The sequence below is a fragment of the Muscardinus avellanarius genome, assembly GCF_963383645.1.
Source record: "Muscardinus avellanarius genome assembly, chromosome: 12".
Classification (NCBI taxonomy): domain Eukaryota; kingdom Metazoa; phylum Chordata; class Mammalia; order Rodentia; family Gliridae; genus Muscardinus; species Muscardinus avellanarius.
This window is the reverse complement of record NC_137798.1, coordinates 3985715-4009392: the sequence shown is the minus strand read 5'-3', so window position 1 is coordinate 4009392 and position 23678 is coordinate 3985715. Positions and strand designations below refer to the sequence as shown.

The 23678-nt window shown below is 47.0% G+C and overlaps 1 protein-coding gene and 1 pseudogene across 2 annotated transcripts in view; both read left to right on the top strand.

The window, feature by feature from the left end:
* FSIP1 (fibrous sheath interacting protein 1) overlaps positions 1 to 23678 on the top strand; it is a gene marked incomplete at both ends in the record, with an annotated part of 168353 nt that overhangs the window by 2841 nt on the left and 141834 nt on the right. The window contains 2 exons of the mRNA XM_080707946.1: positions 3782 to 3936; positions 5626 to 5719. Of these exons, the coding sequence (XP_080564072.1) occupies positions 3782 to 3936; positions 5626 to 5719 (249 nt within the window). The remainder of the gene's footprint in view (positions 1 to 3781; positions 3937 to 5625; positions 5720 to 23678) is intronic.
* Positions 1413 to 2438, top strand: LOC308270800 (glyceraldehyde-3-phosphate dehydrogenase-like; annotated as a pseudogene). The gene has a single exon. The product of its transcript is annotated as a glyceraldehyde-3-phosphate dehydrogenase-like (transcript).

Here is a 23678-nt window from a genome sequence, read left to right as displayed (position 1 = left end):
TAATAGCTTTATTAACCAGAAAAGTTTTTCTGGTTAAAAATTGGTGGTACAATAGCCGGGCGTGGTGACGCACACTTAAAATCTCAGCATTCGGGAGGCTGAGACCAGAGGATCGCGGTTTGCGGACAGCCTCAGCTACTTAGTGAGGCCCTCTGCAACTCAGTGAGACCCTGTTTCAAAATAAAGAATACAAACTAGGGCAGGGGGTGGAGCTCAGAGGTCAAATCCCTCCCCCCCCCCCGGGTTCCATTCCCAGATCCGAAAGAAAAAAAAAATTGGTGGTAACATTAGCAAATGTGATTTTTGGATGTTATATAATTAAATATTTTCATACTTTGAAGGTCTGAATAATTCTGTTAGCCAGTCTTTTTTAAGTGACCAATAGAGGGTAAAGATCAGTTCAACATGAAAGATGGATCCATGGAATTTAATGGAGCTAACTAAAAAACTCACTGATACGGTTATAGATTCCACACTACAACTAACCTTTAAGAAACTACCTCTGTTAAGTTTCAGTGTAGTACCAAAGAAAAATATCTGGTTGTCTGAATAGGCTATCCCATTACTCTTTTCTTTCCTGGCTACATATCTGTGTAAGGCCAAATTTTCCTCATGTATTTCTATTAAAACATCAAATGCAATAGGTTGTAGAAGCAGATATGAGAATACAACTGTCTTAATCCAGATCCTAAAAATTTAAAACAGAAGCCAGGTGTGGTGATGCATGCCTGTAATCCCAGTACTTGAGAGGCCAAGATGGGAGGATGGCAGAATTGAGACCAGCTTCAACAGTGTAGCAGAACTCAGCAACCTAGCAAGACCCTGTTTCAAAACAAAAAATAAAAAAGGGCTGGGAGTGTAGCTTTGAGGCAGAATGCTCCGATACTATTAAAAATAAATAAAACAAAGCTGGGCGTGGTGGCGCACGCTTGTAATCCCTGCGCTTGGGAGGCTGAGACAGGAGGATCGCGCAGGTTCGAAGCCAGCCTCAGCTACTTAGTGAGGCTCTCAGCAACTTAGTGAGACCCTGTTCCCAAATAAAATATAAAAATAGGTCTGGGAGTATAGCCCGGAGGTAGAAAGCCTCTGGGTTCCACCCCCAGTACCACCAAAAATAAATAAATAAATAAAACAATGTCACTCTTTTCACTACTATTTTGGGAGAATATGGTTGTCATAAAATGTAGTATTTATGTTAATATGCAATTAGCAATACCATGTTTATAAATTAAAAATGAATAAATTTTACAACATCTTCTGTTATGATGTTTGTTATGGCAATTATAAGTAGATATAACCCACATAAGCAGAACTACTTTGGGCTCTTAGTAATTGTCAAGGCTACAAAGAAGAGCTGTGATCAGGCCCTCTGCTCCTCCTGCCGACGGACAGCGCCGCTTCCCTTGCAGTGCCAGCCGTGTCCCTGAGACACCATGGTGAAGGTTGGAGTGAATGGATTTGGCCATATCGGGCGCCTGGTCTGCAGGGCTGCTTTTAACTTTGGCAAAGTAGATATTGTTGCCATCAATGACCCCTTCATTGACCTCAACTATATGGTCTACATGTTCCAGTACGACTCCACCCACGGCAAGTTCAAGGGCACCGTCAAGGCCGAGAACGGGAAGCCTGTCATCAATGGAAAGCCTATCTCCATCTTCCAGAAGCGAGATCCCGCCAACATCAAGTGGGGCAAGGCTGGTGCCGAATATGTTGTGGAGTCCACTGGTGTCTTCACCACCATGGAGAAGGCCGGGGCTCACTTGAAGGGCGGTGGGTGCCAAGAGGGTCATCATCTCGGCCCCCTCTGCTGATGCCCCCATGTTCGTGATGGGTGTGAACCATGAGAAGTATGACAACTCCCTCAAGATCGTCAGTAATGCCTCCTGCACCACCAACTGCTTGGCCCCCCTGGCCAAGGTCATCCATGACAACTTTGGCATCGTGGAGGGACTCATGACCACCGTCCACGCGATCACTGCCACTCAGAAGACCGTGGACGGCCCCTCTGGGAAGCTGTGGCGTGACGGCCGTGGGGCCGCCCAGAACATCATCCCTGCGTCCACCGGCGCCGCCAAGGCCGTGGGCAAGGTCATCCCCGAGCTGAACGGGAAGCTCACCGGCATGGCCTTCCGTGTGCCCACCGCAATGTGTCCGTTGTGGACCTCACCTGCCGCCTGGAGAAAGCTGCCAAGTATGACGACATCAAGAAGGTGGTGAAGCAGGCGTCCGAAGGCCCCCTCAAGGGCATCGTGGGCTATACTGAGGACCAGGTGGTCTCCTGCGACTTTAACAGCGACTCCCACTCTTCCACCTTCGACGCCGGGGCTGGCATTGCCCTCCACGACCACTTTGTCAAGCTCATTTCCTGGTATGACAATGAATTCGGCTACAGCAACAGGGTGGTGGACCTCATGGTCCACATGGCCTCCAAGGAGTAAGAGCCCTGAGCCGCCGGCCCCAGCAAGAACGCGAGAGGAAGAGCGAGGCCCTCAGCTGCTGGGGAGCCCCCACCCCAACTCAGTCCCCAACACACTGAGAATCTCCCCTCCTTCCACTTTCCATCCCAGACCCCCTGAAAAAGGGGAGGGGCCTGGGGAGTCCTAGTGTCAAATGTACCATCAATAAAATCCACTGCACCCCCCCCCAAAAAAAAAGAAGAAGAGCTGTGATCAAAAGTTTGAGAACATATTTAGAAAATGTTTGGGATGAGTCAGGGCAGATGACTCAGAATTACAGTTTTCAGGAAACAAAGTATAATGATTGATACTAGGTGTATGCAGTTTACATTGTATTAGTTTATATTTTTTTAGTACTGTAAGAATTATACCAAAATGGCTACTATGTACATGGAGTCTGAGAATGCTAGATTGGCCTTTAGGAATTAGAACTGGAAGCTATTGCATTTGAAATATGTAAGGAATAAGATTTGAGGAGCCATCATATTGATAATATTAATAGCCTCAGTTTACTAATGTATAAAACAAGGACGATGATTATACCACATCACAGGGAAAGATGAGGATTAAACAAATAGTGCTCGTAAACAAAGCACTTAACATTATACCTAGAAAGTAACTCTATAAATGTTAGTTGTTATCATTATTAATTGTAAATTAAACTTAAATGATGAAAGTTATAAAGTCCTTAAATTCAAATAAGTTACTCTCAATTATCTACAACTCAAGAACATTTTTAGGTGCTTCAAGAAATTAGAAAAATGGAAGGGGCAATGTGTCTGTCTACATGGAGGATTTGAGCCAGTGTCTTCTGTATGTCGGAACCCCTTTCTGTCACCTCTGATATACTGTTTTTTACTGGAGCTGTGTACATGCCTTCCGTTCCAGTCTGGAGCAGGTTTTATTAAATGGTCTGTGTCTTATTCCTTACACCGTGTTTATTAGTCACGGATATAGAAGGTATAGTCGAATGAAGGAGAAAGAATTTTGGCTTTAAAATAATAAGAGAATCTCTTTTGAGTCCAGCGCTATAATTATACACCAATATATAGTTATTAATAAGTATATAATTTATTAGCCTTTTGAAGGCCCCAGTTATCTCAACTGTAAAATAGAGGTAAATGTCTATCTCGCAGGGTTGTTAGATAATTATTTAAAAAATACATATGAAAACACCTTGTAAATAAATTTAGTTACATGATGTCAATGTAGTAATTATTATCTTCACTTGTATTTGTTGAATCAGAGAACAAAGAGTAAAAACAGAACAAAACTTTATGGTTTTACTAAACTTCAAATCCATTCCTACTTTCAATACAACACAGATGACCCCAAATTAAAGGAAATAGATTCTCAACTTCAAGATGCTATTCGTAAGATGAACAGACTTGATAAAATATTGGCAAAGAGACAATATAGAGAAAAAGAAATTAAGAAGCAAGGTCTAGAAATGAGAATAAAATTGTGGGAGGAACTTAAGGTAAGAATTGTATCACCACCTTGCTGACACGTAAGAAACAATTTCTGCTAGGATAAGTTAAGACATGAATTGTAGCCGTGTTAATGTAGTCTGCCTTTATTTACTTACTTTTATTTTTTGTGGAAGTGGTGACAGTACTGTGCATATGTGTGTGAGGGGAAGGACTGGAGTGACATTTGCCTGGAACCAGGCAGGCAAGCTTGCTCTGTACCTCCTGGACTTTGAGCTCTGCGCCAGCAGGTTTATTCGCACGTGGGCAGGCCCAGTCGTCAGCGGGGAGGACCTCCGTCTCCATTAAGTAGTCATACTTAACGACTACTTTCATTAAGTATGCATTTCTGTTTTTTCTTCAGTGAACTTAACATTTTGGAGATAAACAGACACATATAGCAAAACTTAACCCTGGGATTTGCCTTGCTGCATGGGGAAATCTTTATGACAAACCAGTTAGGGGCTCACTGCTTCAGCTGCTGGTCAGGATCTCTGCAGGGAGCTGTCGAGAGCTGGAGGCAGGAGCCATGCTCCATTTACTCAGCAAGGTGACCAGATGTTGGTACTGACTCGGAAGAGAGCCATTGGCTTATATTTGAATTTTGCCCCTCAAAGGAGAGCACCTGTAAGGTGTAACGTTGAAATTGAGTTGGGGGTCGCAAAGGAGGCAAACACCAGCCAAGTTATTAAAAGCCTCTTTAATTAACTGGCACCTTCAGGTGAGATCTGCCAAACATGGGAGAAGGGACTGGTGACCGAGCAGAGCCACGTGGTCAGCAGTCACAGTCGGTTGGCAGAGTCTGCGGCAGAGAGGAAGTGAGGGTATTTATTTAGCCAGGGTCTTGGGGTAGAGCTAGCAGCGTGGGAATGCTGGTCCTCTGGTGACATCTGGAGTCTGTCTCGTGATGTCTGGAATCTCACGACATCTGGAGTCCCATGACATCTCTGCTTCTGGCTTCTGGGGTTTTGCTTCCTGTCCCTGCTGTGGGGTCCCGTGGGGTAAGGGAGGGACCCGACCTATCATCAGGTACAGAACCTTGAAATAACAGATTAGTCATTTTTAATAAAGTCATCCTTTATCATTGACTGACTTCATAGGAAATTTCATAGGTATTAATATGAATTAAGAATGAAGTAATTAGGAATACATTTTAGAAGGTTCACAGGAAGACCACTGGGATAAAAAAAGAAGCAATATCCAAAATGCTGTGTTTTAAACAAAAAGAGATTAGTTTACCCTTTACACTTTTTTCTATTGAAATTCCAGGAAGTTTTTATTTCCTTTGAGATAAGAATTATAAATGAAAACATTATAATACAATGCACCAATAAAATGAAAAAATAAAAATCAATGAAAACAGTATAAAATACAGTACCAAACTTGAAATATCTGATATTTCAATTTGAGGGGATACATTTAGATTACTCATTCATTAGTTATAAAATCTTAACAGAAACTTAAGATACTTTAAGCACAATAATTATAATGCTAAAAATAGATTTCAGTTCTGTCTGTCTGCAAATTCCATGGTGAGGGTATTTTGTGCTAACAGGAAATCTGAACAAATTTCATAGTTAAAAGAATGTAAGTGATCCAGACCTTGTTTGTATGTATGTGATCGGGACCTATGCTGGAAGAAAAAAAAATCAATGAATATAGTTGCTTTCTCTTTTCCTGTTTAACCTTTTTTTCTTTAGTCTGCAAAAAAGAGGGAAGCTTTGCTAAGTAATGAGGAGATGGAAAACACGAAAAGGTTTTTGTCTTTGACCGCCGCACCCGAAGAAGCCGCTGGTGAGTAGATGGTGTGCCATTCATCGCAAGAGGCTGGACTCAGAACTTCTCCCTCCGAGCGCCCCCATCCCTTTTTGCTTTTATTTTGAGATGGGGTCTTGCTAAGTTACTGCGGTCGGCTGGCTTCAAATCTGCATCTTCTTGTCTCAGCCTCCCAAGTACTGGGATTACAGACCGGCGCCTCCTCACCAGGCCCATCTTTGTTGTTATCTCAGTCGTAGACAATCTGGACTAAAGTTAAATTTCTAACCCCAAAAGTCCCCTTTTTCTTTTTGTGAGTTTGACTCTTCTTTAGGAAAAATACTTGGTTTCATTAGGTAGAATTATATGGAATTAATCTGAACTCAGGTATATTTCAATGTCTTTAACCGCTTGTATCTGCTGAAGGAGGAGGGTGTCAGGGCATGGAAAAATGAGGGAAGAGGCCAAGCATGTCTGCCTTATCTCCTGCCCCTGGATGACCCTGGAGGACACTTGCTGTTGCCAGTCCTCTCTCCGGGCGTCACCCAGGTCTGCGCAGCCCCTGGCATATGCATCTACTACTGATTTAGTCTTTGTCCTGCCCTCTTGCAGTCCTACTTTTTTTTTTAATGGTACTGGGAATGGGACCCAGGGGCAGTGTACCTCTGAGCTACACCCCATCTATGTTTAGTCTTTTTAAAAAATATTTGAAACAGGATCTCAGTGAGTTGTGAAGGGCCTCACTAATCAATTCCAATTAATTCTTCACCTCTTTTCCTACTTTCCCCCTTTATGTATGTATCTTTGTGAATGTTCTTTTAAAGTGGAAATATGATGCAGTCATGTGACCTTTAACCCACTTAGACAGTGGCGGACATTTTAGGTGTTGGGAGCAGTTGGTATTTGTCAGGGGGCTACTTCTGAGATCCTTTAACCTGCACCCCATCAGTGGTATTCCAGTTCTGGGTGGGCAGAGGAGCTCGGAGCAGGGCCTCTGAGTTCTCTCAGAATGCTGGATCCTTTTGTCTTCCATAAGCTGAACGTCTAACAGTTTAGAATCCTAAGACCTGCTTGAGGCTCTGGCATGGTCAGCGTGGATCTCTGTTGTGAATAATATTCCTTCAGGTCTGTGCCTCTTGGACCTGGCATTGAGATCTCAGAATCAGAGAGAGGGGTTGGCAGTGTACCAAGTATTTCTCCTTAAGAAGGTGGTTGGTCCTTCTGGGTTGCCCCTTCTATAATAAAGGCCATAAAAAAAAAAAAAAACTTTCCAAATTTCTACTTCTTTTTTTGAATTTAGTAAATTTACTTAATTGAATTCAAGTTATTATTATTATTGTTATCATTATTATTATTATTGGTGGTACTGGGGTTCCTGGAAACCCTTCTACCTCCGAGCTACACTCCCAGACCTATTTTTTATATTTTTATTTGGAAACAGGGTCTCTTAAGCCAGTGAGGCTGGCTTTGAACCTGCGCGATCCTGCTGTCTCCGCCTCCCAAGCGCGGGGATTACGAGCGCGCGCCACCATGCCCAGCTATTTTTATTATTTTTTATAAGTATTTTTCTCTTATTACTTTAAGTTTTAATACTTCTATTGGTACATCATAGCCTCAGATCATAATGTAGTTCACGGTGACAGGGACATACACGTGACAGCCCTTGGTGAGCTTTCCCCCAGCGCCCTCCTCACTCCTGCCCCACAATGACAGTCTCACATATATCCCCAGTGTCACTCTTAGATGACCCATAGCTAGAATGACTTGATTGAAATTTAATATCATTTGTGTATCCTCATTGAAATACCAGCAGATATTAGCTTGTCTATATTAAAATCAGAAATGAGCCGGGCGTGGCGCACGCTTGTCATCCTAGCATTCGGGAGGCTGAGACCGGAGGACCGTGGTTCATGGACAGCCTCAGCTACTTAGCGAGGCCCTTTGCAACTCAGTGAGACCCTGCCTCAAAAAATAAAAAAGAATAAAAAATAGGACTGGGGGTGTAGCTTGGAGTTAGAATGCCCCTGGATTCCATCCCCAGTACTGCCCCCCCCCCCCAAAAAAAAAGAGAGAGAGATAATTTGCTATTTCTTTTACTTCATTACAGAAGTAACATATAGGTAATCCATCTTAGAAAATATTGGTAAATAGAAAAAAATGTACTACCACTTAAATTCTTAACACGTAGAGACAATCACTATTAATATTGTGGTTTATTCTTTATCTTTTGAGACTTTATTAGTATAAACATACAAATGTTTTTTAAGACTAAAAAATAGGATAAAATTAGATATATGGTGTTTTGTAGCCTCCCTTCCCGATAATCTACGCCTCACCCGCCCCTTTTGCCGTCAGTAAGAACTAATCTGTGTGTTAGCCTGTTTCCAGGATGGCTGCCTTTAGCGCCTTCCCTGTTTTGCACTTCCTACTTTTTATTAAGAGATGTGTTTCTTTCTCCCTTTTCTGTCTGGGCTAGTCTAGGGTAACTTTGACTGGTAGAGCATAGCCCAAGCCATACTATGCCATTTCTAGGTCTAGCCTTCACAAAGACAGGCAATTTCTGCTTTTCTCTCTTTTTTGCAGTACTGGGGATGGGACCCAGTAGCATTCTATCTCCAAGATACACTCTCAGCCCAGTTTTTTACACTTTTTTTGAAACAGGGTCCCACTAAGTTGTGGGGGGCCTCACAATTAAACAACAGATCTTCTTAACTTTCTCATGTAACCCTTCTTACTTTGTAGTATTCCAACAGGATCTCACATTGCGTTTAGGGGTTATGTCTCCTTAGTCTCCTCTGTGAGAGTATTTCAGTCTTTATCTTTTGTGATCCTTTGATTAGTTATTTTGTAAAATATCTTTAAACTTGGGTTGTATGATGTTTTCTCATGATTGCATGGGAAATAATCATTTTTCATAAGTACATGGCAGAAATTATGTGTTTTCAGTCAATCACACTTTGGATACATACTGTTAATATACTATTACTGATCATGAAAACCTTAATCACGTAGTTAAGATGAGGTTACTATTTTTCCTCTTGCAGTTAATAAGCATCTTGGGGGAGGTACTTTTAGAAATTATGCAAATATACTTCTTCTCTTTAAATGTTTGCCTATTAATTTTAGCATAACCAGTAGATCTTGCTTGCAATAATTATTACCATATACTTCTATATTTTGGGTGATTTTAGTGTAGCAATAGGTAACTAGAACAATTTGCACCAGCATTATTTTAAATGGCCATATATTGATTCATTATATAGATATGCCATTATCATTACTTTTTTTTTTTTTTTTTTTGCAGTACTGGAGATTAAACCCAGGGGCCTTCTATCTCGGAGCTATACCCCCTCCCTATTTTTTATTCTTTGTTTTTTTTTTTTTTTTTTTAATTAATTTATTTTTTAAATTGGTGCATTGTAGTCATATATCAATCACATTGGAGTACAAGACTTGAGAGGATATACAAGCACACATCATCCAATTAGCCCTCCTCCAGCCCCCGTCCCATTCCCTCCCCCTCCCTCCATCCCACACTTCTTTGGTGATTTACTTTGATACATTTGTTTATGTACCTCCTGCATTTTAAAGAGGCTCTGTCCTCCAGTATTACATACCCTCTGATTGATCACATTAGTTGCTTCACTATAGGGCCCTTTCTATAGCTCAACCTCTTCCTGTTGCCCTTTTCCTCCTAGTTATTGCTGATTAAGAGAAGCGTCTGATTTATATTTTCTGCGATATTTCTCTGTGCATGCTGCGTTGCAAGTACCAATCCCACTCTTGATGGTCCCAGTAGTGGCCTGGCTACTCAGTGGACTGATCCAGACCTCGCTGGCTCACGCAGCGGCCTTGCCTCATGGGAGGACCCAGTTCTGGTCTCGCTGGCCCCTGAACCGGTCAAACCCCTAAGCTGGCTTTGGTCCCGACCTTGGAGGCCGCAGGAGTGAACTTGCCTCACGCCAGGCTCCGATGCTGGCCATTGGCCCCTGCACAGGTCTAACCCCTTGGCAGGATTCCAATCCCGGCCTCGGAGGCCCCAGCACTGGTCATGCCTCAAGGCAGGCTCCGATGCCGGCCTCGCTGGCCCCAGCACCGGCCTAGCCCCTTGGCAGGCTCTTATCCTGGCCTCGGAGGCCCCAGTACCGGCCTTGCCTCACGGCAGGCTCCGATGCCGGCCTCGCTGGCCCCAGCACCGGCCTAACCCCTCGGCATGCTCCGATCCCGGCCTCGGAGGCCCCAGGACTGGTCATGCCTCACGGCAGGCTCCGCTGCCGGCCTCGTTGGCCCCAGCACCGGCCTAACCTCTCGGCAAGCTCTTATCCTGGCCTCGGAGGCCCCAGTACCGGCCTTGCCTCACGGCAGGCTCCGATGCCGGCCTCACTGGCCCCAGCAGCGGCCTAACCCCTCGGCAGGCTCCGATCCCAGCCTCAGAGGCCCCAGTACCGGCCTTGCCTCAAGGCAGGCTCCGATGCCGGCCTCGCTGGCACCAGCAGCGGCCTAACCCCTTGGCAGGCTCTTATCCTGGCCTCGGAGGCCCCAGTACTGGCCTTGCCTCACGGCAGGCTCCGATGCCGGCCTCGCTGGCCCCAGCACCGGCCTAACCCCTCGGCATGCTCTTATCCTGGCCTCGGAGGCCCCAGCACTGGTCATGCCTCACGGCAGGCTCCGCTGCCGGCCTCGTTGGCCCCAGCACCGGCCTAACCCCTCGGCAAGCTCTTATCCTGGCCTCGGAGGCCCCAGTACCGGCCTTGCCTCACGGCAGGCTCCGATGCCGGCCTCGCTGGCCCCAGCACCGGCCTAACCCCTCGGCAGGCTCTTGTCCTGGCCTCGGAGGCCCCAGTACTGGCCTTGCCTCACGGCAGGCTCCGATGCTGGCCTCGCTGGCCCCAGCACCGGCCTAACCCCTCGGCAGGCTCCGATCCCGGCCTCGGAGGCCCCAGCACTGGTCATGCCTCAAGGCAGGCTCCGATGCCGGCCTCGCTGGCCCCAGCACCGGCCTAACCCCTTGGCAGGCTCTTATCCTGGCCTCGGAGGCCCCAGCACTGGTCATGCCTCATGGCAGGCTCCGCTGCCGGCCTCGTTGGCCCCAGCACCGGCCTAACCCCTCGGCAAGCTCTTATCCTGGCCTCGGAGGCCCCAGTACAGGCCTTGCCTCACGGCAGGCTCCGATGCCGGCCTCGCTGTCCCCAGCACCGGCCTAACCCCTCGGCAGGCTCTTATCCTGGCCTAGAGGCCCCAGTACCGGCCTTGCCTCAAGGCAGGCTCCGATGCCGGCCTCACTGGCCCCAGCACTGGCCTAACCCCTCGGCAGGCTCTTATCCTGGCCTCGGAGGCCCCAGTACCGGCCTTGCCTCACGGCAGGCTCCGATGCCGGCCTCACTGGCCCCAGCAGCGGCCTAACCCCTCGGCAGGCTCCGATCCCGGCCTCAGAGGCCCCAGTACCGGCCTTGCCTCACGGCAGGCTCCGATGCCGGCCTTGCTGGCCCCAGCAGCGGCCTAACCCCTCGGCAGGCTCCGATCCCAGCCTCGGAGGCCCCAGCACTGGTCATGCCTCAAGGCAGGCTCCGATGCCGGCCTCGCTGGCCCCAGCACCGGCCTAGCCCCTTGGCAGGCTCTTATCCTGGCCTCGGAGGCCCCAGTACCGGCCTTGCCTCACGGCAGGCTCCGATGCCGGCCTCGCTGGCCCCAGCACCGGCCTAACCCCTCGGCATGCTCCGATCCCGGCCTCGGAGGCCCCAGCACTGGTCATGCCTCACGGCAGGCTCCGCTGCCGGCCTCGTTGGCCCCAGCAGCGGCCTAACCCCTCGGCAAGCTCTTATCCTGGCCTCGGAGGCCCCAGTACCGGCCTTGCCTCACGGCAGGCTCCGATGCCGGCCTCACTGGCCCCAGCAGCGGCCTAACCCCTCGGCAGGCTCCGATCCCGGCCTCAGAGGCCCCAGTACCGGCCTTGCCTCACGGCAGGCTCCCATGCCGGCCTCGCTGGCCCCAGCACCGGCCTAACCCCTCGGCAGGCTCCGATCCCGGCCTCGGAGGCCCCAGCACTGGTCATGCCTCAAGGCAGGCTCCGATGCCGGCCTCGCTGGCCCCAGCACCGGCCTAGCCCCTTGGCAGGCTCTTATCCTGGCCTCGGAGGCCCCAGTACCGGCCTTGCCTCACGGCAGGCTCCGATGCCGGCCTCGCTGGCCACAGCACCGGCCTAACCCCTCGGCATGCTCCGATCCCGGCCTCGGAGGCCCCAGGACTGGTCATGCCTCACGGCAGGCTCCGCTGCCGGCCTCGTTGGCCCCAGCACCGGCCTAACCCCTCGGCAAGCTCTTATCCTGGCCTCGGAGGCCCCAGTACTGGCCTTGCCTCACGGCAGGCTCCGATGCCGGCCTCGCTGGCCCCAGCACCGGCCTAACCCCTCGGCAGGCTCTTATCCTGGCCTCGAGGCCCCAGTACCGGCCTTGCCTCAAGGCAGGCTCCGATGCCGGCCTCGCTGGCCCCAGCACCGGCCTAACCCCTCAGCAGGCTCTTATCCTGGCCTCGGAGGCCCCAGTACCGGCCTTGCCTCACGGCAGGCTCCGATGCCAGCCTCACTGGCCCCAGCAGCGGCCTAACCCCTCGGCAGGCTCCGATCCCGGCCTCAGAGGCCCCAGTACCGGCCTTGCCTCAAGGCAGGCTCCGATGCCGGCCTCGCTGGCCCCAGCAGCGGCCTAACCCCTCGGCAGGCTCCGATCCCGGCCTCGGAGGCCCCAGCACTGGTCATGCCTCAAGGCAGGCTCCGATGGCGGCCTCGCTGGCCCCAGCACCGGCCTAACCCCTCGGCAGGCTCTTGTCCTGGCCTCGGAGGCCCCAGTACCGGCCTTGCCTCAAGGCAGGCTCCGATGCCGGCCTCGCTGGCCCCAGCACCGGCCTAACCCCTCAGCAGGCTCTTATTCTGCCCTGGAGGCCCCAGCACTGGCCTAACCCCTCGGCAGGCTCTTATCCTGGCCTCGGAGGCCCAAGTACCGGCCTTGCCTCATGGCAGGCTCTGATGCCAGCCTCGCTGGCCCCAGCACCGGCCTAACCCCTCAGCAGGCTCCGGTCCCATCCTCGGGGGCCCCAACACTGGCCTTGCCTCACGGCAGGCTCCGATGCCGGCCTCGCTGACCCCAGCACCGGCCTAACCCCTCAGCAAGTTCCGGACCCGACCTCGGAGGCCCTAGCACAAGCCTTGCATCATGGCAGGCTCCAATGCCGGCCTCGCTGGCCCCAGCATCGGTCTAACCCCTCTGCAGGTTCCAATCCCGGCCACGGAGGCCTCAGTAGTGGCCCTGCCTCACAGCAAGCTCCGATGTCGGCCACTGGCCCCGGCGCCCGCCTAACCCCTCAGCAGGTTCCGATCACAGTCTCTGTGGTTAGTATTTCAAAGGTTCCAGTTGTAATGTATCAGATCTCTGCCTCCCCCGAATATTGGCCACTGGCATTGCCACTGCCTCCACTGTTTCAAATCCTTCCCAGGCTCTTTTTCCACTCTGAATGTTGTCCAGTGTTCCTAAGCATGCGTGATGGTAGCATTCGACATTTGGTGTAATTTCTCCAAAAAAATAAAGTTGGTAAGATCCGGTTTCTGCTTCTCCTGAATACAAGTCTCTACCACCATCGTGAAGAACTCTTTCAGCACCGCATTTCTCCTTGGTCTCCGCTAAACTCTCTCCTTATATGTGATGTCTGAGATTCTTAACAATATAGAGAAATAGCAGTCCTCTTTCACGGCGAATTTTTCCATAAGTTCCAGTGCATTTAGATAAGTTTTGTCTGCATCTCCAGTGTCCTGGCATCCATAACGGCTTTCTTACCACCTCTCCGATATTTTTCTTTATCTTTTTCTGTTCTGGGCCCGGTTTCTCCAGGGGTCTGGCGTGCTACTCGCAGTTCTGCCTGGGGCCCAGAGTCCCGCAACCCGGGCCCCATCTGGCGTGCCCAGCCCGCGACCCCTGCCCAGAACCCAGCGTCTTACTGGGTCTGGTTTCTCCAGGGGTCTGGCGTGCTACGCGCAGTTCGGCAGGGGCCCAGAGTCCCGCGACCCGGGCCCCATCTGGCGTGCCCAGCCCGCGACCCCCGCCCAGAACCCAGCGTCTTACTGGGTCTGGTTTCTCCAGGGGTCTGGCATGCTACGCGCAGTTCGGCAGGGGCCCAGAGTCCCGCGACCCGGGCCCCATTAGGCGTGCCCCGCCCGCGACCCCCGCCCAGAACCCAGCGTCTTACTGGGCCTGGTTTCTCCAGGGGTCTGGCGTGCTACGCGCAGTTCGGCCCGGGGCCCAGGGTCCCGCGACCCAGGCCCCGGCTTTTGTGCGCCGCGCGCGACCCCTGCCCAGAACCCAGCGTCTTACTGGGCCTGGTTTCTCCAGGGATCTGGCGTGCTACTCGCAGTTCTGCCTGGGGCCCAGAGTCCCGCGACCCGGGCCCCATCTGGCGTGCCCAGCCCGCGACCCCAGCCCAGAACCCAGCGTCTTACTTGGCCTGGTTTCTCCAGGGGTCTGGCGTGCTATGCGCAGTTCGGTCTGGGGCCCAGAGTCCCGCGACCCGGGCCCCATCTGGCGTGCCCAGCCCGCGACCCCCGCCCAGAACCCAGCGTCTTACTGGGTCCGGTTTCTCCAGGGGTCTGGCATGCTACGCGCAGTTCGGCAGGGGCCCAGAGTCCCGCGACCCGGGCCCCATTAGGCGTGCCCCGCCCGCGACCCCCGCCCAGAACCCAGCGTCTTACTGGGCCTGGTTTCTCCAGGGGTCTGGCGTGCTACGCGCAGTTCGGCCCGGGGCCCAGGGTCCCGCGACCCAGGCCCCGGCTTTTGTGCGCCGCGCGCGACCCCTGCCCAGAACCCAGCGTCTTACTGGGCCTGGTTTCTCCAGGGATCTGGCGTGCTACTCGCAGTTCTGCCTGGGGCCCAGAGTCCCGCGACCCGGGCCCCATCTGGCGTGCCCAGCCCGCGACCCCAGCCCAGAACCCAGCGTCTTACTTGGCCTGGTTTCTCCAGGGGTCTGGCGTGCTATGCGCAGTTCGGTCTGGGGCCCAGAGTCCCGCGACCCGGGCCCCATTAGGCGTGCCCCGCCCTTATTCTTTGTTTTGACACAGGGTCTCACTAAGTTTCAGATGGCCTCACTCAGTATCTGAAGCTGGCTGTGAACCTGCAACTCTCCTTTCTCAGCCTCCCAAGTACTGGGATTACCAACATGTGCCACCACACCTGGCTATATGTTCCATTATTTGTTTACCTAATACCTTGATGTTGAATATTTAGATTATATACCAATTTTTCAGCTTTTTCAATTATACAGAATGCTGCAATGATCTCTTTAGGCAATTATTGAAATTATTGTTGGTAAATATCATATGTTAGTAAATATTGGAACAAAGAGTACACGGCTTGATAGCAGAAACAGATTTATTTAGAGATTAACCTGGGAGGAGGCACCTGACCGGGAGAGAGAGCCCACGAGAGTCAGGGGCCCTGTCTTACAGACTAGGGGCTTTTTATGGGGCATTAGGAGGCAGGGATAGTTACACAGTCGTGGCTTTTCCCCATTGGTGGTCCTGACGGGGCTGGACAGGTGGGTTTATGGGCTGGGGGCAGGGAGCTGGTTAGGCTCACTTTCGCCACCACTGCTGGAGTTCTTTACTCTCCACCTCCTCTGGCCTGGCCTCACAGCCAGACCTCACAGTAGCCACATTCCAGAGGTTTTATAGTATTTATATTGGGAAACGGGCAGCTGGATTTTCCTGGCTACTTCCTGCATGACAATGGGATGAAGGTAGACCAAGGGCTTGGAACTGTGTTGCAAGTACTGTGAGGGTCTTCAGAAGTCCTGTGCGTTTAGGAGGAGGATGTAGTGTACTGGCCTTTGGTATGCAAGAGAAGAACTGTGTTAATAGAGCAGTTAGTGACTTTTTTGATTTGCGACCTAATCAGACTGATTATGCATGGCCCAAAGAGTAGGATGAGGAAGAGTAAGGCGTTAGAAAGGGCAAGAGCCATGCCATCCAGGAAGAACCATACCCAAAGATTCTACTTGATTGGCGGGTATTATCCAGTTGTTTTTATATATCATATATTAAACTAGTTATGCTTCTGAATTATCGGTAAGATTAAAACAACACATCCAGCCGAGCGTGGTGGTGCATGTTTGTAATCCCAGCATTTGGGAGGCTGAGCCAGGAGGATCGCAGTTCGCAGACAGCCTCGGGTACTTAGTGAGGCCCTTTGCAACTCAGTGAGACCCTGTTTCAAAATAAAGAATAAAAAATAGGGCTAGGGTATAGCTCAGAGGTAGAATGCCCTGGGTTCTTTCTATCCCCAGTACTGCAAGAAGAAAAAAAAAAAAAAAGAAAAACAAACAACAACAACAACAACAAAACAGCGTTAGACTTTTCCAAAAGATTTTCTATCTATATCGACTTATTAAAATCAACTTAGATGTCTATCAACATTCTGAGTAATGTTTTCATATTCCTATAACAACAATTGATTTTGAATTTTTTTGAAGCTTTACTTATTTAAATGAAATCATATAAATGTGTATCTCTCTGATTACCCAGGGAGGTTAAGTGTCTTAATTCTTTTGTTTTAGCCATGCTGTGAATTACCTATTCATGTCTTAGGCTCTTTTATAATGGGAAATATTCTCTTTTTTGTTGATTTGAAGGACTTTTTTCATGTTAAGGATATTATTTATTATTTTCTATAGATATAAAAACATCTTCCTTTCTTTCTTTCTTTCTTTCTTTCTTTCTTTCTTTCTTTCTTTCTTTCGTGGTGGTACTGGGGTTCCTGGAAGCCATTCTACCTCCGGGCTACACTCCCAGACCTATTTTTACATTTTTATTTGGAAACAGGGTCTCCTAAGCCAGCGCGCGGGGCTGACTTCGAACCTGCGCGATCCTCCTGTCTCTGCCTCCCAAGCGCGGGGATTACAAGCGTGCGCCACCACGCCTGGCTAAAAAACATTTTTTCTAACTTACTTTTCCTATAATTTTGTATTATTTCTTGGTCTTTCTTGTAGAAGTTTATAGTTTTTATTTAGTTAAATCAGTCATTTACGTTATCATTCATTGTTACTGTTTAGAAAGGTCTTTCTCATCTATATATTTTGTAAAAATATACCTGTATTTTACTTTGATATGAAATGTGAAAAAAGAAAAACAGCTGGGCTTGGTGGTACACTCTCATAATCCCAGTCCTTAGGAGGCTGAGGCAGGAGCATCACAGGCTAGCAGCTAGCCTCAGCAACTGAGACCTCATTTTAAGATAAAAAATAAAATAGGGTTTGGGAGTGTTAGCTCAGAAGTAGAATGCCCCTAGGTTTAATCCTTAGTACCACATACAAACACAAATTAAAAAAAGAAAACTGAAAAAATTTAAACATTAATTTACTTGTAATTTATTTTGGTGTTAGATCTGAGGGTAGAGTTGATTTAATTTCCCCCCAGTTTTCTAGCCAGTTATCCCAACATGTCTCAATGCATACTTTATCATTTTCACACTTGAAATGCTAACTTTACCACATAATGATTGGGTCTATTTCTAATTTTCCGTACCACGCTATTTTGATTATTATAGCTTTTAAAATTATTTTATGGGTACATTGTAATTATACATCATAGTGATACAGACATACACAGGACATCTTTTAGGTCTGTTTCCCTCCCTACAGATTATTGTAACTTTGTAGTAGGTTTTACTAGGGTAAAGTATTGTCTTGTTTTTTTATTATTTTTTTAAAATTAAATTAAATTAAAATTTATTTTTGTGGTACTAGGGCCTTCTGCCTCTGGGTTACACCCCAACCTATTTTATACTTTATTTGGAAACAGGGTCTCACTAAATTGCTGAGAGCCTCACTAAGTAGCTGAGGCTGGCTTCGAACCTGTGCAATCCTCCTGTCTCAGCCTCCCAGGTACTGGGATTACAAGCGTGTGCCACTATGCCAGGCTTGTCTTGTTTTTTTTAAAAAAAACTTTTTTCCCCAGTGCTTTTCTCAAACCTATTTTTTCTGAGTTTAACAATGACTACCTTATTTAAAAAAAGATTGTAAACCATCATTAAATCTGTAACATACAGTTTGAAAAGAACTTAAATGTTCAAAACTAGTGTATATTGTCCAGAAAAATGTAATTTATGAGTCCTCTCAGCTCTACATCTTCATAGAAGTAGGTCTGCATTTTATATCCTTTTTGTTTGTGTGTGGTACTAGGCACTGAACCCAGAGGCATTTTACCCCTGGGATACACCCCAGCCCTATTTTAATCTCTTTATTTTGAAACAGGGTCTCACCAAGTTGTGGAGGGCCTCACTAAGTAGCTGAGGCTGGCTGTGAACCTGTGTGATCTCTCTGTTTCAGCCAAGTCCGGGGATTTCAAGCATGCCCCACCATGCCCGGCCTGCACTTCTTATTGTAAGCAAATATCATGAATGTGTATAGTATCAGAAATATAATACCGAATATGGTAGTGTCTCAGTATCAGTGGTTCAGAAACCAGGAACTGAGTGGTGATTTCTTTAATGGACTGCATTTCTGAGAGGCCATCACACCTGCTTGTGGTCAACTCAGCAGCACAATAAAATGGGTCACTATGGTGGCCTTTTAACATTAACCTTTTCCAGTCACAAAGTTCATTACCAAGAGAACTTTTGGCCCTAGAGCACGATGTATTTGTTTTCAGTTGCTTTTTAAAGAAACAACAACTCAGAACTATCAAATATGTTTAATTAATTTATTTTTTTGCGGGTCTGGGGATGGAACCCAGGGGCGTTCGACCTCCAAGCTATACACCCTGCCCTATTTTTTATTCTTTATTTTGAAACAGGGTCTCACCAAGTTGCAGAGGACCTCACTAAGTTTTTGAGGCTGTCTGCAAACCGCAATCCTCTGGTCTCAGCCTCCGGAATGCTGGGATTACAAGCGTGCACCACCACGCCTGGCTCAAATATGTTTAATTTTAAAGGCATATATATTTGGCGTATACTCATAGAACTCACAGTTGTATCTCTGGAGTCAAATGCAGACTTGTAGGCCCTCTAGACACTAACAGCAATGTTAGATTATCACCAATGTTCTAATGGCAATTAGGTAGACTTAATGAGCAAAAAGCCATAGCTAAAAAGGGCTTGAAAGCCATGTTCAGAGAAACTCATTGCTTTAAAAATCATCAGGTTAAAGCTGGGCATGGTGGCGCACGCTTATAATCCCCGCGCTTGGGAGGCGGAGACAGGAGGATGGTGTAGGTTCAAAGCCAGCCGCGCTGGCTTAAGAGACCCTGTTTCCAAAAATAAAAAAAGTATAAAATAGGTCTGGGAGTGTAGCCTGGAGGTAGAAGGGCTTCCAGGAACCCCAGTACCACAAAAGATACAGTGAGGTGAACCCAGTTGTTGCTGCCTGTTCTATTGCTGTTGGTTTTGCTGCTGGCCGTCTTGATTAGTTCACAATTGACCTTCACCAAATGAAGAGGCGGCATTTTTGTATTCCCGATTTCTTTAGATTAATTAGGATCTTTTTAAATGACTGTTTTTTTTTTTACAGAGAAACTAATTCCTTAATGAAGTTGCCTGCTGGCTCTTTACATCAAAGGCATGTATTTAGCTGTCATTTATTGACGTGTATTTGAATCTTTAGAATTAAAAAAAAATTAAATCAAGAATGGAGTTAGTATCTGTTGGCTTCTGCTCCCAAACGCAAGGGCTCTGTGTAGGTATCTCTGGGTTCCACCTGAATTCTCTTTATTTGATGTATTTATTTATGTATATTTATTTTGTGGCATGAGGTGAGGCTACATTATTAGCCTAGTAACATTTTCTTTACTTTATACTATATAATTATTACCTTCTTATATAAGAAACTTGAATCATCAGCTTAAGAACAGTATCACTAGCAGAGTGTTTTCACTGCAAGTCTGAAAGAAATAAATAGAAGTGCGGGAGTCTACTGAGACTACCTAGTGGAGGCTTTTGAAAGCCTCAGATTCCTAACATTCCAAAATGGCCACATTTTGGGAGAAGGTATGAAACTGCTTTTATCTGCCCCACTCGGAGATGAAATTTTTCTGTTACTCATTGAATCTTAGCTACTCATCTTAATTAAATATAAAAAAATTAAAAATTATATTTTTCCAATATATATATATATATATATATATATATATATATATGTATCCATAATTTTTTTGGTGTGGTACTGACGTTTGAACCCAGAGGCATTCAACCTCCTAGCTACACCCCCGGCCCTTTTAAAATTTTTGTTTTGAAACAGTCTCTCTAGGTTGCTGAGGCTGGTCTCCCAACTTTTTTTGATCCTCCGGTCTCAGCCTCTACATATCGAGACTGAAGGTTTGTGCCATTGTGCTTGGCTTGCCATACATTTTTAATTAAAATGTTTCCATAAGTGTTATTAGGGAAGCAGGAATGTTTTGCCATTAATTTTTTTATGACCAGGATAAAGCAGAGCTCTTGTAGATTGTCCAGTAGGTGGCAGCATCTAGTTATGCTACGTACCTTGAAGGACAGAGTTTTTAGAAGTGGACTTATTTTGATTTGAATTTCAAACATATACTTACAAGCATACTAAAACCTCCTTTCTACCTTTTACTTTTCACTTTCTCTCTATAAAAAGGCAGACATTCTGAGGATGAGTATTTTCTCTGTCTGCTGTGGTCAGTTTTCCTTACCCTCTTATTTAGGAGTCAATTCTAAGGACTTTGGTGAGAAGCCGAACGACAGTTTCCAACCCACTTTCCAGTTCCTCAAAACACAAAATGCATTTGCAGTCCCCATCTAACACCACAAATAGCCAGCAGCGAAGAAACGAAAGGTAATCGTGGCTGGGTTGTGTAGTTAGTCTTATTTTGACTCCAGGTAAAAGATGAAAAAACACCATTAAATTGACTCATGCCACATTTTGACGTTACAATCCACCCGCACATGTTAACCTCCAGATTAACTACTGAGATTTTGAGGTTAACAACATGGCACCTGTTAGAGATCTCCCAAACGCCGTTCTGTTCATCTCCTTGTCATCGGTGTTCTTGGTGGAGGGTGTCCTTGCCTTCCCCCGTCACGTTATTCACTGGTGTTTCCAGTTCCAAATCTAGAAATGTCTGCCAGCACAACATATCAACGTCTTAATGAACTAGGACCTCCCGTATTTGTCAATCCCTCCTTCTAGGTGTTTTTTCGGTGAGCCTCAGATTTATGATCCTTCTGCTCTTGAATGTTAAGATTAAATATTCAAAGAAAATCTGGACCTTTCTTTCTACTCCTATTTGCAGGGGTCTGGGGGAGAAAGTCAGAGGACCCGTGTTGACACTGGTGTGGCCTAGGGTTTTTTTTTTTTTTTTTTTGGTGGTACTGGGGTTCCTGGAAGCCCTTCTACCTCTGGGTTACACTCCCAGACCTATTTTATATTTTTGAAACAGGGTCTCTTACGCCAGCGCGGCTGGCTTCGAACCTGCGCGATCCTCCTGTCTCCGCCTCCCAAGCGCGGGGATTACAAGCGTGCGCCACCACGCCCGGCCTAGGGTTTTGATTTTGAGTCTCTGTTGCGCACTCAGCACTGCTTAGCGGTTGACGGCGTTCTCCAGACTGGCTATGCCAAACAGCTACTGTGTGCTGAGCCTGTCTTTTGCAAGACATTCATTCATTCAGAGAAAATGGAGCCGGTGGGACTCCCCTTTCACATTCTTTCCTTCTGTTTTTAGATTTCACTCTGCCTGTGCTCATGAATCCCCCCTTCCTCCTTTAGAGGGAGGGAAGGTTCTCTTCTTCTCCAAAGCCCAAGTTAGTAACATCCCATTTCTATCATGGGGCGTGATCCTGTTCCTGATGCTTCAATCATTCTGTTTTTGTTTGTTTTTTATTCTAGAGCTTCAACCTCTCTCTTTTCCTCTGGCTCCTTTTCTTTATGTTAACATACTTAAATATTCTAGTCCTGAAACAAAATGAAAAAAGCCATCGATCTAACCAATAACCAACCAAACATACAAATGAAACTTTCCCCATGGTTCTTCCCTGTACTCCCAAAGAGTGACAGTCAGTTTCCCTCCTTTCCTTAGAGATCAGAGTTCTTGAAAGCATGGTCCACAACTCCTGGTGTAAACTGGCCAACTTCCATTTTCTAGATGTGTGTGTGTGTGTGTGTGTGTGTGTGTGTGTGTGTGTGTGTGTTAATGGAGATTGAACGTAGGGGCATTCCATCTCTGAGATATACTCCCAGCCCTAATTTTATTTATTTATTTATGTTTATTTATTTTTTTAACAATTTTTTATTGAACATAAATAGTTTGCATTTAAACTATATTTGGTGCCTTCTCCCCCCCACCCCCATTTTCCCTTCCCCCCTCCTACCAATGGTTGTCCAGGTTAACCATGTCTTATTCATAATTTTATACATGTAGACCCTCATTAATCAAGATAAGCCTTCCTCCTCTCCTATCTTTCCATTCAAACTTTGCTGATATTTTCCCTCCATTATCTGGAGTCCCACTGGTATCCTCTGTGTTTCCTAGTTGGGCATATTAGAGGAAACATGTGTATCTTCTCCTTCTGTGCTTGGCTGATCTCACTTAACATAATGTTCTCCAGGACTTTCCATCTTCTTGCAAATGATGTAATTTTGTTCTTCTTTATGGCTGAATAGAATTCCATTGTGTATATTTCCCAAAGTTTTGCTATCCATTCATCTGTTGATGGAGACCTGGGTTGGTTCCATATTTTGGCTATTACGAATTGTGCTGCTATGAACATAGGTATGCATATGTTGCTGTATTTCTCTGAATTCAACCCCTTTGGAAAGATACCCAGGAGTGGTATAGCTGGATCATATGCTGGATCTATTCCCACCTTTCTTAGGAATCTCCACACAGATCTCCATAGTGGCTGAACTAGTTTGCATTCCCACCAACAGTGTAAAAGAGTTCCTCTTTCCCCACATCCTCGCCAGCATTTGTTGTTGTTTGATTTTTTTTATGCTTGCCACTCTGACTGGGGTTAGATGGAATCTCAGTGTAGTTTTGATTTGCATCTCCCTAATGGCCAGTGATGAAGAACATCTTTTCATGTATCTATTGGCCCTTTGTATCCAGCCCTAATTTTAAATTTTTTATTTTTTGAAATAGGGTCTCACTAAGTTGCTGAGGCTGCTTTGAACCTGCGATCCTCCTGTCTCAGCCTCCCAAGTACTGGGATTACAAGCATGCATCACCACACACAGCTTCCGTTTACTTCTTCACTATTCAATATTCTGTATTTTCTTCTATCACACTACAGAAACTACCTGTTCAATTCTAAGTCTTATGGCACCCCATCCCGGGGGGTGGGGAAACTACTCTGGAAGATAATTTTCACTGAAATCTAACCAAACTTCGTTAAGTGGATTGTGATGAGAGTATAAATGATAGGAAAAATAACATTTTAACATTTGGTCATCAATTTAATAATAAAATGGTTTGCCTTCACAAATTTTGTAGTTTTTGAAAGGTAATGTATTCTACCCTCACATGGTTCTTAGATTTAAAGCAGAAAGAAAAAGTACAACTGAGTGCTCAGGCAGGACCCCGTGAGCCTTCTGCTCCGGCCTCCCGAGTGGCTGGGGTTGCAGGCTGTGGGACTGCACCAGGCGGGGGAGATTTTTACTGCGCTCATCATTTCCCACTGGTCCTCCTCTTTCTTCCTCCCTATTTTTTTTTTTTTTTTTGTGGTACTGGGGTTCCTGGAAGCCCTTCTACCTCCGGGCTACACTCCCAGACCTATTTTTTACATTTTCATTTTGGAAACAGGGTCTCCTAAACCAGCGCTCGCGGCTGGCTTCGAACCTGCACGATCCTCCTGTCTCTGCCTCCCAAGCACGGGGATTACAAGCGTGCCCGGCTCTTCCTCCCTATTTTTGAAGCCTATTCTTTCTTTTGGCTGTTTACTTTCTTTTGGTTAATGGTTTCATTACCCTCTCCTGGTCTTTTTAAACTAGAAATTCAAGAGTGTAACTTTTACAC